This window comes from Colius striatus, chromosome 3, assembly GCF_028858725.1.
Source record: "Colius striatus isolate bColStr4 chromosome 3, bColStr4.1.hap1, whole genome shotgun sequence".
Taxonomy (NCBI): Eukaryota; Metazoa; Chordata; class Aves; order Coliiformes; family Coliidae; genus Colius; species Colius striatus.
The window spans coordinates 97,638,872-97,658,535 of record NC_084761.1 but is presented as its reverse complement, the minus strand read 5'-3'; the positions used below and the strand labels follow the sequence as shown (position 1 = coordinate 97,658,535).

General features: G+C 48.8%; 1 protein-coding gene across 4 annotated transcripts in view; it reads left to right on the top strand.

Moving 5' to 3' along the window:
* Nucleotides 1–1,271: 1,271 nt before the first annotated feature.
* The window catches only part of SLC4A11 (solute carrier family 4 member 11), a 97,861-nt gene continuing 79,468 nt past the window's right edge, over nucleotides 1,272–19,664 (top strand). For 2 of the 4 annotated variants that reach the window (XM_061994282.1, XM_061994281.1), the window contains exons 1-2: nucleotides 5,226–5,606; nucleotides 18,164–18,214. In XM_061994282.1, coding sequence (XP_061850266.1) covers nucleotides 5,381–5,606; nucleotides 18,164–18,214 — 277 coding nt within the window. In that variant the 5' untranslated portion in view covers nucleotides 5,226–5,380. Of the gene's footprint in view, nucleotides 1,386–5,225; nucleotides 5,607–7,526; nucleotides 8,007–18,163; nucleotides 18,215–19,664 lie in introns of those variants that run through there. The other 2 variants (XM_061994283.1, XM_061994284.1) reach the window with 2 other exon arrangements.

Genomic DNA, 19,664 nt, shown 5'->3' with positions numbered 1-19,664 from the left:
TGCTGCAGCTGAATCAGCTCAAGACCCTTCTGGAGGAGGAAAAGATCAGGAAATGGAGATACAAAACAGTGTGAGTCCAGCTTTTATGGTAGTATAGCTGTTTATCCTAATAAGATACAGTGGATGTCCTGGAGGAGATGCAAATATCCTCCTGACAGTCTCTAGCTGATACCTTGCTTTTCTTTCAGCAGAGGAATGTTGAGTTTCAGTCACTACTTCCCCAACTGCTTCACGTTTAGTGCTTCTGCTGTGGGCACCTATCCCCTCCTGGGGAGTGTGATTTGAGCAGGGAGGCAGAAAACCACCAAGGCTTGTTCAGGATACGAGCAAACAAGGTAACAGTGGCTGGGGAAGTCACAAAAAAGGCAACAAAGCAAGGACTCAAGAAATATGGCTGGTGGCATGGGTTGGTGGCAGATTGGGGAGCATCATTCTGCATCAGCTCTTAAAAGCTTTCTTGTTGTTGCTTGGTTTTGTACAGATGCTCAAGGTACATCACTGTGGTGTGCTCTGGGGATTCATTTTGAATCCCAGATGGCTGCTTTTGGTTCAAATGTGCTTGTGCCAGGTTATTGTGGAGTCTCCTTCCTTGGAGGTCTTCAAGACCCACCTGGACATGTTTCTATGTGACCTGATGTAGGTGACCCTGCTTCTGCAGGGAGGTTGGACTGGATGATCTCTAAAGGTCCCTTCCAACCCCACCATTCTGTGATTTCAGAGGAAGCTCTGAAGGGACAGAGAAAACCAGTCTGAATGATGGGACCCTATGGTGTAAATTGAGATATCAGGAAGAAGCTGTTCCCTGTGAGGGTGGTGAGGCCCTGGCACAGGTTGCCCAGAGAGGCTGTGGCTGCCCCATCCCTGGCAGTGTCCAAGGGCACGTTGGATGGGACTTGGACCAACCTGTGCTTGGTGGAAGGTGTCCCTGCCATGGCAGGGGGTTGGAACGAGATGACCTTTAAGGTCCCTTCCAACCCCAACCATTTCCATGCATCCCTAGGAAAGTGACAAGCGCTCATTTCAGTGACAAAGTGACCAGAGGTGTGCGCGGAGGGGAGAAGCGACTTTAACCCTTTCCCTTCCGAGCGCAGCGGAGCGTGCTGCGAGCGGCGGCGGGCGGGCGGGCGCTAGGACCCGGGCAGGGCCGTGCCGCTCCCCCCGCGCGCTCTCCCGCACCCGCTCGCTCGGGACTTGATTTTTGGGGCTGAGCTGCGGGGTTTGGTTTTGGGGGGGGGGGGGGGAAAGCTTCAAGTTTGGGGTTATCTGTTGATTTCCACGAGGAGAAGCCCGTGGGAAGCAGCAGAGCTGTGGAGATGAAGAGGGGATGAGAGGCGAGGCGGCGGCAGCCATGGCAGCGAGACGGGTGTTTCACCTCCAGCCCTGCGGTGAGAGCCGACGCCGGCGGGGTCCCGCACTGCCGTGACTTGTGCCCGCAGCTCGTCGGGCCGTCCCGTCGCCTCTTCCTCCCGCTTTAACCCCAGCCTGGCGTTTGGCAGCGGGCTGGCGATGGGATGCGATGGGTGGTCTGCAGGGGGATGGGGATGTATCGTTGCTTTTCCCTTTCTCAGGAGGGTGCAGAAAGCTGGGGCAAGGCTTGGCACGCGTTGTCGTTTCAAGGTGTTTTGTTCAGCCTGTTGCTGGCAGAGGGAGATGGGGACAGCCCCCCCAGAGCTTGGGCATCAGTGGGATATCCCAGCGCAGGGAGCGCAGATGCGCTGTGAAAGTGGTACCAGGGGGAAAGGAGCGATGGCAGCTTCGTGGCTGCTGCTTCTGGGGGTGGCGTTTCCCCTCCTTTCTGGTACTTGTTTATACCCAACTAGAGGAGGAAGCGATGTTGAACTCCGCTCCGGTGCCTTGCTTGCGGGTGCCTGGACTCGCTGGTGTAAAAGCCCCAGCGAACAAAACCCCTCTTTAAAACAGCTGAAACTTGATGGCTCAAATCTAAACTAATGCAAAAGGGCTCTGGGCGGCCGTGTGCATGGGCAAAAACCCCAGCGACGTACTTGGCAAGGTGCTGGGGAAGGAAGGTGGATGGAGACGCCTTTTGAAATGCACTTTGTGGGTCTCACGCTGAACTGTACGAGTTGTTTTCTGAAGTGCCTCCAACCCCCCGCCTGCCCAAAGGAAGCACTTCCTTCAGCAGCATGGCTGCGGGAGAGCTGCTGTGACACCGAATTAAAGGACAGGGACTTGGGAGGGCGTAGAAAAGTTTGTTCTGGAGGCAGAGCAACTGTAGGTGGCACAACAGCTTTGTCTGCAGAGCCGCAGCCTGCTCCTCAAACTTTAGGATCTTCCCTCCGGGAGGATTGTGCCCTTGTTTTCTCTCCTCTCTTAGTGTAATGAAAAAGTTTGCTGGTCCTTCCTCTGAGCTTTTTTTAACTGTTGCTGAGGTGGTTTTTCTTTATGGCCAGGACTGTCGTTCTCCCTCTGGAGACTTCATGGACTGACTGGCTGCGTGGGAATGATTTACTGGGAACATGGAATTCTTTTTCCCAAGCTGTTGTGACGTGCAGTGGTTGCAGGACTTTGTATGTGGGTTTTCTCTAGGTGTTAACATAGCTTTGTTCTTCCTCTTGCACAGTTACAGCCCGTCAGATGCTGTAGCTGAAGCATGGGATCAGCTGCTTGACCTAGCAGGGGGCATTTCAGCCATCTCACCTGAGCTGCTGTTTTGTGGCTGGGGTTTTCTTTAGAGACTGGAAAGAAACAGTGATGCAATGCTTCAGTGCTGTCCACACTGTGACCTCAGTCATTGCCACCCCCTCGTGAGCCATGTGTCGCTGTTGCCCTGCTAGAACTGAGGTGTATTGGCTAATCCTGCTCAGCCAGAGTCCTTGAGTTTTGAAATATCTGTGGCTTTTATACAGTTTGCTGCTCTGTTAAGAATCATGTACTGCAGAGGAAGTTCTTCTCTGCCTCTTGTGTCATTCCTTGGCAGTTGGAATGCTTGTGCAGCTAGAACTAGGAGTTGGATTTTCAGATGGAGCAGTTGCTCATCTCCCCCAGTGACACAAGATAGCTGTATGTAAACCTCTAGTGCCTTGACTTCTAATAAAGCTCTAGTGAATCATTTAAGGCTGTAAGCAGTTGTTAAAGCTGGCTTTATTCTTGACTCAGTGTGAAAACAAAGAGCTCTTGGGTTCAACAGCCCAAGGGTGTGAAATGGAAGCTCTCTGTATTGTCTCTTCCAAGATAAGTCAGGGGAAAGGTTGATACCTCAAATCCCTTTCTGCAAGGAGTGAGCTGCAGAGTTGGGGTTTAGTCCAGAGTTACTGGACTTAGCCTGGTGCTGTTTTACTTGCCTGTATAAGAATAAAAACCTCCAACCTTGACCTGGCAGAGCTGTGCTAGTGCTCTGCACGTGGACTTTATGCCTACAGACAGGTGCTAAATCACTGCCTGGAAGGCAGAGCTGTTTGTCTTTCAGTGAGTACTTGCAATACTGTGCTGTGGTTTGCAGTGTCTCTGGGAAGCTGCAGTGATTGCTGTCTCAAGTCCATCTATTGCTGGAGTTTGGGTGGCACTTGAGTTACCTCTTCCTAATACAAACCCCCCTCTAGACAAGTCCCACTTCCTTCTGTGGGATTTCTCTGGGAGTAAACAACTCTCTGGGACACCTGAATGGCTCATCATCATGAAACTGTCATCTGCCTTGTAAACAGGCAGATTGCTGCCAAGCACACCAGCAGATATCCAGCATGTGTTAAATCCAGCAGCTGAGGCACGGTGTGGAGTCGGTGCTGCTGAAGGGAGTCTGTGGAGGATGCAGTGCAGGAGGGTTGAAAGCTGGGAATGCTGAAGCAATTCCATGAAGCTCATCCTAATTTGGGGCTGAGCAGTGTGGTGTGATTGTGCCCACAAAGCAGCTCCTTCAGGGATTTGTTCTGGGACTTGGTGAAAATGGAAAGACTCTTTATTTCTTCCCTTTTTAATGCAACCATAACTTTCTAAATATGATCTGGTGTAAGCTCCTCATAAAGCCTTTCTGCAGAGCATGGTGACATGCTGGCCTAGAGCAGAGCACTGCAGGCTTCTGCATCTGTCAGTGCTGGCTTTGATATCAAAGCACTTCGCTGTCACTCACAACTCCGTGGGTTTTTCTGCTTCTCCTTTCTAAATTCATCCCTGGCTCTGACTTGCAATTGCAACTCCAAAAGGCAGTATGAAGGGCTTCAGTTGGACTCTGTTGCAGAAGGAGAGTCTGCAAGCTCTGACAGAGCAGTGGGAGCTGTGATTTGGGTAGGACACGGAGGGAATAAGATCCAGTTTCATTCCTCATAAATGCTCTGCTGAGAAACTGCAAGAAGACAGGGAGAAAAGCATCAAGACCTGATGCAAGTCACTTGAGTGGGTAATGCTGGCTTTCTACTTGCCTTGGGCAGGAGCTTTCTTCCCCATGCATGCTTTTTAGCTCGCTAAGTTTGAAGGATGTGATGCAAAGCACAGCAGAAGGGCTTTTCTGAGCTGTGGCTGCTCCCTGCAGCTGTGGATGGAGACCAGGGATAATGTGGACTATGGCTTGGGGGGAAATCGGATCTAAAGCTGGTGGAGAGAACGTCTCAGCTGGTCGGTGCTTAGAGCTGGGTGACCTTCATCTTGAGATGCTGTGAGTGGTTTTTAATGGTGAGGGTGGTGGAGTGAGTTATTGCTGAGTGCTACCCACTCATGGAGGCAGAGAAGGAGTAGGTAGTTGGGACAGAAGACTGAGGATGAGGTAGCCTTTCTCCTTTTGCTGCTGGGCCAGATGCTGTCACCTCCCAACACTTGAAGCTGCTGATTGAGGTCACCTCCTTGATGGGGGAGGAAAAGCCACCTCGTGGGGCAGAGTGTTGGGCCATCAGGTTGATTCTCCTTTTCCTCTCACTCCCTGCCACCTCCTTGTCCAGGAGTGAGCCGCCTCTTCCCCCTGCTCCGAGCCTAATTGCATCCCTGGGGTTTACCACGCGTGTGTTTGTTTTACCCACCGTCTTGGCTGTTCCCACCGGAACAAGCCCAGGGCTTTTCTTAGGAATTGGGCTTTTTGTTTTGCTTATTGTGCACAACAAGCTCCTGCACAAGACATTCAGCTGGGGAAGGAGGGGGGGGGGGGAATTGTAGTAATGCCAATGCTGCTTGAATATTATAAACCTGGCTTATCAGCCCGACGCAGAGCTGGAATTTGTCTCTTCCTGTGCTGCATCTCTGCTTTCTGAGAGGGGCGTTTAAATAGAGGCTGGAGACGCAGCCCTGCCACTGTGCTCTGCTGGGCTGTGACAGCAGCAGCGGGGCTGCTCCCAGCAGCTTTGCTTTTTGGGTTTGGTGGGGTTTTTTTCCCCTCTTTGCCTACCTTCATTCCTCTCCAAAAAAAGCAACTTCTTCGAGCACAAGGCTCCGAGACTGCATGTCCCAACAGTACCCGCTGAAGGAGGTGAAGGGAGACGCGGTTTGCTTCGTACCTGGCTCTCCTCTCTTCTCTGTCCTCATGGAGCCAGCTTCTTTTTGCTACCCTCGCCTCACCTTTCTCCGCTCACCCTACGGCCAGTTTGGGGCAAGTGCTGGCTCTTCGCAGGATTTGGCCCCGTGGCCACAACGTTTGGTGACGCAGAGGTGGACCGGGCCGGTGGATGGTGCGTGAGCAGGGGGTGAAAGGGTTGGGGACTGCAAAGAGAGGGGTGGCATGAGGTCCTAGAGAAGCCCACTGAGAGCTGGGGAGGGTTTGGGAGACCGTGGGGAAGGAGGGAGGCAATGGGTTGGTGTTGGTGTGTTGATGGACTCTGTTGGACATCATTTGCCAGCACTCGCTTGGCCGCTGCTGTCTCCACTGAGGAGCAGCTCTGGTCCCTGTTATACCCTCAGACCCAGGCAGACTGGCCAGGGAGAGCTGCTAAACAACCTCAGCATGGAAAAGAAATAAAAATAGAAACTGATCTTGGGCAGTCTTGTGTTTCATAAGCTGGTTCACTCGCTGCAATGGATCTGGCAGCATTTGGAACCTGAAATACCTGCTGGAGGCAAGGCGGGTTCCTTCCACCTTTAGGGTTGTGATGCTGTCAACTCTGTCCTTTAAACTGTGACTGAAGGTATGAAGTGTGGGTATGAAGGAAGGTATTCAGATGCTCTGTTGCAGGTTTGTCTCAGTGCAAGGAAGTACCTTAAAGTTCTGAACCTAGCTGATACTTTTACATGTTGCCTTAATCTGTATGGGAGAGCCTGCTGGGTTAGGAGCTGAGCTCTGCTCTAAGTGCTGATCCCAAGGACTTGACTTTCTGTAGAACTTCTTTGAGGAGGATATCAGGTGTGAGAAAAGGTCCTGAGCAGCCTGGTTTAGTTTTGAAGGTGGTCCTGTGTGGAGCAAGGAGTGGGAAACAGAATCAGAGACCTCCAAGGATCTCTTTCACCCTCGGACACTCTCTGAACCATGATATACTTCCTTTATATCTTATTGACAGCCTGGATGTGATGTGCTTTACCTGGAAAAGCTTGGCAGGTGGCATAAGGGGGGGGGGGGGGGGGGGAGAAAAAAGAGAAATGGAGGAGACTGGCTGAGCAGTCTCAGCAGAGAAAATGCGTAGGAGGTGTTTAAAAACATGCATTGCCTGTGGTTTCATGCAGCGGAAACAAGTCTGTAGCAGGGACTGAGGAGGGGAGCATGTGGCTGTGCCTGAATCCCTCTGCTAGGAGGGATGCCTCTCGCTTTGCCCTGGGAAACCTTTGCTGCCTCCTGGTAAATCCCATCCCTGGGAAATGTTTATTGAAGTCCCAGAAATTGTGAGAGCTCCTGCAGGGGGGTTACTGGCCCAGTCTTGCCAGCATCTGGATAATCTGCTGCTTATTTCTGCTTTCTAAGGGTTCTGCCTTTTCTGAGGCTTGGCTTGATGTTGCTTTGGGCAGTCAGAGGGGTGGTTTTTTCTCTTTTTGGCCAGCATAGCCCACTCCTCTGGGCTTTACAAATCCAGACCTAGGGGAGACTTGACTTAGCATTCAGGATTTTCATAACAGTAAGGAAAGTGAAGCAGTGAAATAGTCCGGGGAGGGAGCAGAGGATGTGGTGCCTTCCCTCCGGAGCTCTTTCAGCACTGCCCGTTTGTGAGCTGGGGCAGGCAGGCTCGGGTACAAGTCTCCTCGGATGAGGTGAGGTCTGTTCAAGCTCTATTCGCTGCAACTCGCTGTTAGAGCACGGACTTGTTGCCCCGTTTCTCGCTCCCTCCTGCAGCCTCCTCGCTGAACGCCCGCGTTAACCCTTGCGCTGCCTGCTCAAGCCTCACGCTGCCAGCCTGCTTAAACAGAGAAACCCCGTGGGAGCCCAGCCCTGCAGTCAGGCAGGCACGCTACAGCAGCTATAGCTTTAAGAAATGTTTTAGATCTACCTCTGAGCAGCCGGGTGGGGTGATTTCTTTCATCCCCTCCCTCTCTTCCCGCATCTTCACATCCTCTTGTTTTCCCCGTACTTCTGTCTGTAAGGTACAGTATCTTCTCACTTCACTTGAGCCTGGCTGCTACAAAGCTTTTTTTTTCCTCTTAAGGAGGCACCACTGACTTGATCTGTAGAGCATCCAGCTAAACCCTCCGGCTCTCAAGCGCGGGGTCACTTTAATTCTTCTCTTTGTCCGTCCCCCCCACACTGTTCTTGCTATCAAAGGCAAATAGCTCCGAGAGAGAGGCAGCAGCGGCATCAGGGTGGCTGGAGGAGACAAGCCCCAGCCCAGCTTGCTGTGGCATGCGGTTGGCAGGTGTCAAGTTGGGCATCCCTGCCCGGCTTGGGGAGAAGAAGGGTTGGAGGTGCCCATCTGGGAGCTAATGGGTCACCCTCTCACTCCACCCATCCGCTGCTCGCCAATTGGAAGTGAGGGAGAAAGATGCTCTGGATGGATTGATACTGGAGCCATTGAAAAAGCACGAGCCATCGCCTCCTCTGCCACCTGAGCGAGTGGCATTTGGGAACTTAAGTGTGGTGGCGGCTCGGGGAGGGGTGGGGGGAGCAGCCCGGAGCTTTTTGGAGCAGCATCTCTATTAAGGAAGTAGTGCAGGTAAGTTGTGGTCTTAAACCTACCCCCCTCACCCAACCAAACCTCAAAACTGAAGCACCACTGTTGCTGGGTGATGTGTTTGGACAGGAAAGCTAGAAAGCCAGCTCTTTAATTATTGAATTCACTAAAGTAAGGCAGTACTTGATGTGTTTTCAATGGGCTTTGCTGCTTAGTGATGATATCTCTTGCCTGTGCTGGATGTTTCTGTGCCTGTTGTGTTGAAGGATGGGAGAATACCTTTTGAAATCAATTATACATTAACCAGAGTGTTGCCTTTCAGGTTTTGGAATTGAGTTTCCAGATAGGCACGAGGGAGATGAGCACAAGAGGTCTTACCTGTTCTGGTTTTTCTCTCATGAATGTTAAAACATCCTAAGAGGCTGTCTGGGAGGCTTTATATGCTGATGTTTCACGTGGGGAAAGTGCAGGGCTGCTTGGAAAACAAAATGCATGTAATGCAATCTGGCTAAGATGCTACCAAACATCATCCCTGGTGCTGTAGCCATGGAAGCCACGTAGACAAACCATAAACAATGTCCTCATGAATAACCTGCTCTCGTGGGCTGTCAGGCTGCAGTGATTTTTACCACTGATCAGGGGCATTTTTATGGGGGTTAGTGATGGACATTAAGGTCAGATCTGGTGCTGCTGACTTTCTCCCTGCCTGTGGTGGGGCAGTTGCCACTGCTGCTGTTTTGTGACTCTCAGACATAGGAACTGTACAGGGTGATTTTGTGTTATCCTGCCAAGCCTGCTGTGATTTGCAATCCTCACTTCTTGGGGAGGTTGGTTGAGGCTGAGGAGGGAGACCAGCTGTGCTGCTCTTTGGGTATCCTGGGGGCTGTTCTCACTTTTAATGGCATGGGGAGGTTTTTCTTTGTGTCTTGCCTGGAACCACAACTGAAAATGTGTTTTGGTGATCAAGTGGTTGGGGCTCACTGTTCTACTTATGTGTCTTTCTGTGTTTCCACTGTAGATCTTGGTTTTGACTTATGCTCTTGTGTGAATTAGAGCTGCTGTCCTGTTCCACACAGGTGCTTTTTTGGGGGGTGGTGGTTGGAAGGAGCACAGAAGTAACTTTGCAGAAGCTTGGCTGAGCCACTACAGCCTCTTCATCAGCTTCTTTCATTTCTGGTGGCAATGAGGGATGAAAACTTTATTTAGAGATACACTTTGTTCCCAAACATGATCCTGCTACCCTGGGGGGATACTCCAGTATGAAACTGGTGGTGCTGGAGCATCTCTTCCATCTAACCCCAAAGCAGAGGTCTTACAGCTGCTACTTAACTGCTGCTGGATTTTGAGTGTTGAACACAGCTGAACCCCTGCAGGGAACAGCTCCTTTCCTCTGAGTAGCCTCAAGCAAATGAAATGGTGATAGACTGTCTCTTAACCACTTCTGCATGTTTTACACAGCACCCAACTACAAGTAAGTGGCAGGTGATGGCCTCCTGAAGACCTCCCTGTACAAAGAAAGCACTTCAGCAAAGAAAACTCTCTCAGGCACCTCTCTGAATCCCCATTCCACCCTGACCAAGATTTGGAGCCCTTGCAGTATCTTCTTTTTGGTTAAGAGTGCTGAGGCTTTTGAACAGTGCCCTGCAAGTGCAAGAGCTTGTCTGAGCAGCTGTCAGGAAGAGTTAATGCTTTCTAAATGATTTAAATGTTTCAGGGAAAGTCTCCTGAAAAGCCTCAACTGCTCTGCTTTTGGGCCTTTGCCAACTTGTGGGATCTCTGGAGGTATTTGCTTTCGTTCCTCTTCATGTAGCACTTATGCAAGAAATCCTTGCAAGTCTTAAATCACTTTTAGAGGGCCCATGGAAATGAAACCTTTCCCTTCAAGCTAGGGGTGGGGGGGAAGACAGCCCAAATTCTCTGTCTGCCAGCTAAATCCCATAGTGCCATTGTTCCTTTGCTCAGCTTGTCCTGCTCACCTACGAAATGCTGGCCAAGAAACCTGACAGAGGAGGAAAAGAGATCCCCTGAGCAAAGCAGCTGCACAGCTCTCCGTTTGCAGGGTGGCTTCCTCTTGCAGCTCACCTCTGGGAGGCACCCTTGGATATTCATTGCTTGGGTGGGCTGAGTTGTGATGAGTCAAGCTGGGCAGCCTGGTGCTGTTGGTAAATCCAAACACCACTGCCACCAGCCTTTAGGGTGCACGAGGTGGGTTTTTTTGGGAGGGTGAGGTCTCTGCTGGCTGTGGCAGTGACAGCTACCAGTCTTCTATGAGATGGTTTTGCTTGTGCTGGGTGTTCTGGAGGAAGTTGGGGAGGATTGTTCAATGCAGTGAGGAAAGAGCTTAGAAAGCAGACATATCTGATCCCTGAGCTGGTGTGTGGGTGTGTGTTTGCCTGGGAGCGAGCAGGCAGGAGGATGCTTCCTGCTTTATCCTCTATAAAATGATGCTTTCTATTTTCACAGCCAGCAGCTGTGGAAATTAGTTCTGGGGTTTCATTTACCAGAGTGGCCATGGCATGATTGAAGACTTCCTCACACCATTCCCTTTCATCACAATAATATCCAGCTCCTTGCATATAATCCCTGATTTGATACTTCAGGGCCTGATGAGCCATGAAGCTGTGGAGTTATGTTTTCTGTCTGGATGGGGACCGGCACGTCAGGGTGGTCACACTGTGGTGGAGGACACTGTTTAGATAAAGCCATGGAGCAAAGCTTTATGTCTGAGTGAGGAGTGCACTGTGGGATAGCCTAGGAAATGTCAGAGGGTTGGTGTTGTGCCCATCAGGAATGGGACCTTCCCAGGGGTGTTAGAGGTGTTTGGTAAGACAGACCTTTTGGTTGTAAAAAGTAGGTGGGGAAATAACCCTTTAGGAACATTTCTAGTAGGGGGCAGTGGAGGCAAGCAACACACTTAGGCAGTTCTGTGGCAAGAAGAGGATGTTATACACTATTAAAGTGCTTTCTGACAGAAGCATCATCTCCTGTAAGGTTTGTACACATAAGGAGGGCAAAGCCTGTGTCCCTGCAGGTCTGAGTCTCTTGGCTAAAGCAGCCATTTGTCTCTGGATTTGGCTATGTGAAAGCACCTTCTCAGTGTGTGCTCTGGCCAACATCATTATCTTCTAAAAGTTTAACAAGGTTGAAAGGGTTGGGAGTAGATTTAAATCATCTTCCTGGACCACGACTGTCTCAGACTGTTTTCAAGACCTTAGAAGTTAATTTCTAGTAGGTGTCTGCAAGCAGGTGATGTTTTCATCAACCCATTTAGGTAAAGGTCTCCAAGAGAAAGCCCTGCTTCATTACACAGTGATGCTAATACCTGCTGATGCTGTACTGCTGCCTGCCTAAAGCCTCAGGCATGCCATGTGGGGATGAGCCCCTCATCCATCCCTCAGTGCCTGGCTGTGGTGTTTTTCCCAAAGGCTTTGTGAGGAGGAGAAGCAGGAGACAGAAGAGTCTGCCATTCCCGTGACTGTGGGCTTCAGTGTGCCTTTAGGCTTTCAGTGTCGTGACTGGGACGTTGCTAACTCTTTCCTCTTCCAATAGTGCTGTAGAAAGCAGTATGAGGAAGATATTTAGGTATGTGGGATGATGGGGAGGGGAAGGGGAACCCAGCAGGTCCTTTGTGGAGTTGGGTGTTGTGTCGTGAGGCTGCGTTCAGCCCTTTCCTGCAGCTGTGCCACTGGGATGAATGCAAAGGAGAAGCTGAGGAGAGAGAGGGCTCTGGTGTGCCTTGCAAAAGAAGGATTTTATTCCTCCTCAGCCTCTAGCTGGGGGGAAATGTGGCTGGATGTGTGTCAGCACGTGTGGTGCTTGCAGGGGGAGCGAGGATGTAAAGCTGCAGTGAAGAAGAGTCCTCTAGTTGATCTTGACTCTTATTCCTGGAAGTAGTGCTGATACTTTAATGACTTACAAAGGGTCTTTTTACCCCTCTTGAGTGTTTTCTGTGATGCTTTTATCAATGCAAAGTCAGTGCTTTCTGGGGAAAGGCCTCTGCTTGGGCACCAGGCATTTTCCTGCCCAGGTATTAAGCAGCATGCCATGCTCACCTTACACTTCCCTGAATTATGGTGATTGCTTTTGAAACCCTGCCTTCTCTGGCTGCTTTTCTTTCTCTTTCCTGTCCACCTCTCTAGGTGCATACAAAGCCAAGTTAAATCTCAAGCTCTTGTCCTGGATGTCAATTGTAATTGCACCAAATAGCAGTACTGGGACATGCTTCTCTTCTCTGACCAGGAGCTGCTTTCACCAGTGTTTTCCAGTTGAATAGGCAGGGCTGTGGGAATCAGCTGCTTAAGATGTAGATCAGAGAAACAACAAGTGGTAACTTAAGGCAAAATAGCTTTTCTCATGCTGCTGTCCATTCATTCTTGCTGACTTGGATGGTTTGAAATGATTTGCAGCCAATATCTCTGCGAGGAGACCGTGCTGGTTGGTTCTTCCGTGCAAACTGCCAAAAGCTCGTGTTTGAAGAGCACAAGCGATGCTCTGCAGGAGGATCCTGCAACAAGGATGTGTCTGGAACTGATCAGATAGTGTGATCACATTTGCTGTCTGTCAGGCTCTTTTCCTGTCCTCCTGTGGTGATGCAGTTGTGTTGTGAAAGGAGTTAGGAGGCTTCCTCATCTTACTGCTGTTGAGCTCTTGCTGCAGATGGATTTCTCAGCTCTCAGTCAATGCTCCATGTCATTGAAAGGAAAAAAAAACCCAAGTCCTCTGCTTCAGGTTTCCCTTGGGATGTCACTCCTTGTGTGATTGGGTTTTCTCATGAGTCAGTCTGGTTTTCTGCTGACTTTGGCTGGAGGAGGGGAGCAGCATCTCATTGATTATTAGCCATCAGAAGCACAGAAAATGTCTTTCCCCCTGTGCCAAACAGCATGAGCTTGGCTGTAGCAACCTGCTCACCTGTGCAGCTGTGGACTCCCTTGTCCTGTGATGCTAATTCATGGTGGGGTGGAGAGAACAAAAATGAGTGAGCTCAGAGTTTAATGTTGAACACCAGGTCTGGTGGAACCTCAGCTTTGCCTTCCCTCGTATCTAAGCCTTAGATGAGACAAACACATTTGTTCAAGCTGGACTTGGCCCCAGATAGGTTTGAAGTAGTGCAACTAACTGCAGTGTTCCTCATCGTGGAGAGAAGCTGATGTCTCTGTAACAACAGACACTTTAACATTGACTGACAAACACATGGAAAGCAGCTGGAAGTTACCAAAAAGCTGCTTCAGAGCCAAAGCCCTACATGTCTTCTGGAGAGTAGATTTCTTTCCTGATAACTGGGTAGTTTGGTCTGTCCCACTGAGAACTGGTAATTCCTCCTGGGAATTAGGGAAGTCTCAAAGCTTTTTCAGCTGAACAAGTGATTTTTGTTGTAACTTCTTGCTCAGAGGCTCGAGTGTTTTGCTTTATCAACTTCAAGACATTGCATGTGCTTCAGAAATGTCCTCAGAGCTCCAGCAAAACATTGAAGGCGGTAGAAATGGGGATAGGGGAGCACACACTGAATAAAAGATGATGAGGGCACCTAATGTGTTCTGAGCAGTACTTATGAGGTAACTAAATGCTCCAGATGTACAGGCTGTCTGTACTCAGGGACAACCCAAGAGCAGCCAGTGTTCAAGGGCTTGTAAATGACAGAACCTTTCCTGTAAGCCTTTCAAAATGATATGGTCTCAAAGTAAAGTCCCATTAAATACTAGGCTGCTAGAACTTGGAGAGATGTACTGAAGAGAAGCCATAAAAGCCAAAGCGTGTAGTACCACTTGTGGAAGGCTTGTTGGAGAGCTTTGTTATGCTTCAGTATAAGGCTTGTGCTGCAGAGGGCTGTTTACTTGGAAGATGCCAGCAGCAGAACACTGTAATTGAGTTACTGAAGTATCCAGGGAATGTGTTTTTATTTGCAATCCACTAATATTGCAAGGCTCAAGAGAACTTGGAAGTAACTTTAAAACAAGGGAGTTAAAAGGGGTGAGTAGACGAGAGACACGTTTCCCACAGGAATTTAATAAGGGAGGATGGCACGGCAGGGTTTGCTCTGTTTTATTGTTCAATGTCAATGTAATAATGGGAAGAATGTAAGAAATCAGGAAGTATACTCACTTCTCTGATACTTCCCACTGGGGGATCATCAGATTCATCCTAGTTCTAAGATCAAGCATCTCAAACTACAGCCGACTTAACTGTCCTACTGGTTAAAGAACATGCTTCATATACCTTCCAGTTATACTCTTGCAGTTGCCTCAAATCAAAGGGCACTGGCTTGCTTCTGAAACCTTAAGCTGAGTCTAGAGGAATAGGCTTTGTTTTCCATTCTGCAGCCCTTCAGCACTTCAAGCTCTTTGCTTTTACCTTTGAATTCGATGCTCATAAAGGGATGAGAAACTAGTCAGAAGCTTCCCTTTGAAAAAGCAACTCAATGGTGATGCTTTTAATGCCAGTCCAATTTAGTTTCACCTCCTAGACACCCCTGTAGGGAAATAAGGTGGGGTGGCAGTGGGAACTTACTTGCTGGACTACATTAACTCTTAAAAATTCAGAGCACTGCTTAAACTGTCAAAAGAGCTACAGCACATGCTTTTTGGCAGATGGCATCTGATTGTGCCTTTGGACAGGGAGAGCAGGTGGTGAGTCTGGCTGTCTGTGGAGGTGTTGGATGAGAGTCTGGAGTGTGAGGACATGGACCTCTCTGAGAGACACTAGAAGCACAGCAGTGAATCGTAGTGTTGTGTATCCTAACTCCTTGGGATATTGCTTTCCAGCTGTGTCTCTAGAAGCCTGACCTTATGTCTTGCTGGAATTGCTTCTCTTGGTTTTTAATTGCTGAAGTCTCTGAAGGAAAACCTGCACCATGGGTTTGGATCTGAGGGAACGCTAGTGTGGGGAGAACTCCCACCCTGTGGTAATAAAGCACTCTCCAGACTGTAGGTCTTTCTCTCTAGCATGCAAAGGGATGATTTATACTTCATGGAAATACTTCTGTGACTTCAGGCAAACACTGGAGCGTTGTCATCTTGATCTTTAATGTGTTTGAAGACTTGTTTTCCTGACCAGGCTTCCCTAAGCTGCACGCTGGCATCCATTACTGCAGTGTTTTGTAACTGTCCCCTCGGTTTGAGGTCTCTTAGTTTCAAGAGCAGAGGTGAGATGGGGAAAGGAGATGCAGGTTGGGGTGTGAAGGATGTGTGTCAGGCTGTAGGCATGTACTTCATTGCCAGAGAAGAGAGGGCTCTGCCTTGCTGCTGGTTCTGCACAACTTGAACCCAATGCTCCTGTCCCTCTCAACACCTGACTAAGGAGCTGAGACTTTGGGTGTTAAAATCCCATGAGCCTTGTGAAAGGAGAAGCCTATGGAGCCTGCTGATTGATATGTTTGCCTTGCTGGCTGCTACTAAGCATGCACTTCAGCACAGTCTAGCTGGCCTTGACCTTAGCACCCCAAAACCATAAGCTATGCTTGCTTGTGCTCAACAGGGAAAAAGGGGGGAAAGGGGGCTGATGCTTAAGGATGAAAGGTATTAATTGCAGCCCCCTAAATGTGCCTCCTTCATGTTCTACCCAGCTAGAAAATTAGGGGGATGCCACTTTCTGTGGGTTCTCAGATGCTGTAGCCCCCAATTTACTCATCCTCCTTCCACTGCTGCTAAAGTATTGACCTTTCAGCCAGTCCCGTAGCTCCCTTCGTGTCTGGACTTGTGTAAACACCCCATCACCTTTTACCTCCTGGGCACGTTCCACACCATTCCTGATGTTAATGTGCGTAGCCCCTTCCTTAGGGGCTGGAATAACTTGCTGAAAGGCTCCAACAAGGCTGTTTTGAAGTCTGAATCTTGTTGGTACCATGGGACAGCAGTTACTTAGGGAGAAGACAAATGACATGGGTTGGATTGAAGCCAGGGTATAGTAGGGTGAATGCCTGACTCCTTCTTTTTCTTCCTTTTTTTCCTCCCCTAAACGTGCCATTGCATCTTTAATTACAAGGTTAAGACCTCTGGTTTATGACTCATCTGAAAAAAACAGCACCTCCAACATAATTGCCTGAGCATGTTGCCGAGGGGACTGCTGCTCCTTAGTGACTCAGAGGAATGAGTGCCACCTAATGAAATGGCACTGCCTGCTGTAATAACCCAGCCTTGTTCTTTTCATGCCTGGTCCAAGCAGTGACCAAAGCAGAGCCTCCTGCATAGGTGTTATGTCAACCCAGGCAATGCTGCTGTTTAAAAGGTATTTCTAAGGAAGAAAGCAACCAGCTCTGCATTCCTGTTCATTATCAAGCCACACAAATGTGTTCAGTTAAAGGGAAAGCAAAGTGTGTCTCATTTTCCCAAGCTGAAGAATCAATGTGTTGCTTCAGACTCCCTCATAAGCTGTAACAGAAACAAGAAATTGATATATTATCCTGGTGGGAATGTCAGTTCCTTGGGTAATCCATCTGCCTGGACCTATTGTGTTTGTTTCTCTGAAACACATAAATGCAATCATTACACAATAAGAGTCTGTTTAAAAAACCTTTCCTTTGATCATTAACATGCTAATCAATCTGGATGGATCTTCTCCTTCCCTTCCAGGTGGAGGGAAACAATTGACTGGTGTAATGGGTGCCCCTTGGCCACTGTTTTGTTCCTCCAACCCATTGTTCTGGGATGAACTTGGAACATTGTGTTTCTCTCTTGGACCAGACACTTGGATTGCCCTGGGGTTGGTGTGGGGTTTTTGTTTTAAATGGTCATCAGGGTGGCTCCTCCAGCAACAGTACTGTCTGCTGTGACAAGTGTTAGGGCTTGGAAGGTGCTGCCAGCAGTAGTGTGACTCGTGACTGTTACAAAGGCTCCCAGTAGACCAGGATGAATTGATGATGCTTGAAAATGGGAGGGGGGGGCAACACTGTACAAAGGGAAAACAGGCAAACAAAAAAGGCACTTAACCTGTAAGCCAAAAGTTATGGGGTAGAAAAAAGGGGCTTTGGGAAACAGTCTCATACCTCAAAGCAGGAAGCCTAATCTGTAGAACAATAAAGCAGGCAAAACCTCTTTCCTTGTTGGCCCAAATTCATCCCAGGCTTGCGTAGGTAACGTTTGATTAGCCTAATGACGTGGGGAAAGACAGAGCAAATGTATTCTTCTTTCTGATTGCATTTTGGCTAGGAAGAAGCATAAAAAGAGGCAGCACCTAGTAGCAGCTTCCCAAGGGACTGCTTGGATGATTCTTGCTCAAGGCTTGAAATGAAGAGCTCTGTTAGGTCCTGGTAAAATGGGGCATGCACCTGTATGGAAAAGCTGCTACTTTGGGCCCATGAGCTCTGAAGTGTTGAATGCTGTCAGTACTAAAACCAGCCAGGCTGGCCTCAGGTACCAGACTGATTGTACCTGCAAGCAGGTGCTTCTGTGCTGTTTGAGTATCTCCATGCCTGGCAAATACCTAGTTTTCCAGCAGGTAACTGCAGAACTGACTAACAAATGAAGCACGGTCTCTAATGGATTGTGGGCACTGGGTCTTGGTGATGCTGTGTCTGTGGATTCGTCACTTCCCACTTGTGGTTTCCTCCTGAGACTCTGTTTGCTCCAGGACCCCAGCTCAGGAAGTGAGCCAAGGAAGGCTACAGTGTTGTGGTGCTTATCTTCAAGTGCCAAGCACTGTTTTGGGATATCCTAATGATTAGGAGCAGCAGAGTAGCATGTGAAATTCCATCCTCGTCTAACTTGAGTTTTCTTCTGAAATAAACTGTGTCTTCTTTAATTTGAGCATGGGTTGGACTAGATGATCTCTAAAGGTGCCTTCCAACCCCTACCACTCTATGATTCTATGATAAGGTACAGCCTGGACTTCATTATGGTTTGCATTTCTTCATAAGAGCCTTGCAGATGCTTAACTTCTATTATTGTTGGATGCACTCGCTCAGGTTTGATATGTCACTGAGATGATCAGCTTTGTCCTGATCTTTAGTCTTGTTGTTTTGTGTTCCCAGCCCAGGATGTCTGAGACTGTTGAACTTCTTTCAAGCACTGACTGTATAGGGTATTCTGGTAAATGCTCAAGTCAATAAACAAAAGGTTAAAGTTGCCCCATTTAGGGAAATCTGATGTCTGCAGTATTTTGGGGCTGGCTTGCTGCTGTAATCCAGGCTTACAGTGAGTTCAGCAGTCAGGTGAGGACATCCAGCATCTTGATCATTCTCATGTTTGCTTTTTTTTTGTCTCTTTTAGAGTCTCCCCCAGCAGCAATGTCAAGAAATGGATACTTCTTTGAAGAGAGTGGCAAGTATTATTTGACTTCTTTTGTGGCATAGTATTGGCTTGGGTAGGGGAAGAGCTGCTCTCCAGGCTTAGCTGAGAACTCCAAACAGGTGCTACAAAATCCATGGAGCTTAAGCAGTGTCCTGCATGGTGGTTGTGTAATCTTGGACTGGAAGCAGACTCTGCATTTTTAAACCCTGTAGATGTTCTAGATAGTCAAAGCAGTAAATCATCATCTACACATTGTCATCAGTGACTATTGTGGGTGGCTCCTTGTTGTTCCAGTTCTTTCATGATGTTTCCCTGTGACACAAGCTGTGGCAGGTGTATTTGCCTGTCTTTTTTCTGGAGTGGAGATGGTGTGTAAGTGTCAGATCCTGCCAAGAGCATCAGGCAAATGTTAGATGGCTCTGGGAAATGCATCTTTTAGTGCAAAGTAAGATGGTTTTTGTCTTCTGAAGCAAGCTTGAGTTCTGGGCTTTGGGAAGCTGTATTATCTGCCTCAACAAAAGTGGCTGAGCTCTGACATACTGTACTGATGAAGGGCTGAAGAAATAGCCTGTGTGTGGGTCATCAGGGAGAGGGTAACTTGAGAGCAGCCTCTTCAGGATGGAGTCTCTAAGGGCATTGGGCCTTCTTGCCCTTGAGAAGGTGCAATGCTGGGAGTATTGAGGACTTGCAAATGGTGAGCGCAGAAGACTTAAAGTGCTTCAGTAGCTGTCACAAGGCTCCTCTTTACATGTTCCACAGGGCCAAAACTTAGGTTAACATCAGGGAAGGGGAAGCTGAACATCTGCCAGATGTCAGCTGCAGCAGATCCAGCGTTGCTATTGACAGTGCTTCCTTTGGCACAAGCTCACTTGCCTTCTCTTGAGAGCACGTTATGGAGCCAATTTCTAGGAGTATAAGGATGAAGCTGGAAGAACATACACTCATCTGTAATAAGATGTCTCTCCTGAAGGCTGGTTGAATTGTAGAAGGGCAGAAATTAATGTCTGACCTCAGGGAGGTCTTCTTGAGGGCATGTGTGGGGCATGAGGTCTGGGTAGGGTAGAATCGCTCCTATCTTCCCTGCTTGTGCCTGGAATATATGGACAGCTTGCCTTTGCCCTCTTGAGATGTGGTTTGTGCTTGCTTGGGGACTGGGAATGTAAGAGGGTGATCCAGGTTTGGACCTGGAGAGATGACTAAGCCTCTAGCTTCTGGCTGAGAGCAGTGTAAGAGTTTAGGGACAAATCCTGCCGTATGATTTGGAGGAAGGCCAAAGGTGGCTGTTTCCTAGAGCCACCTACTTCATCCCAAGCCTGCCTGCCACAGGGAACACAAGTGCAGCTGTCTGTCTTAGTATCTTACATGCAAAGGCTCTACACGCCTCTTTCCAGGACTCAATGTCTTGTCTTTTGAACTGTCCAAACAAAACCACCCTAAGCACAGATCCTCTGGATGCTTTCAGAGGCCGTCTGTAGCTGTG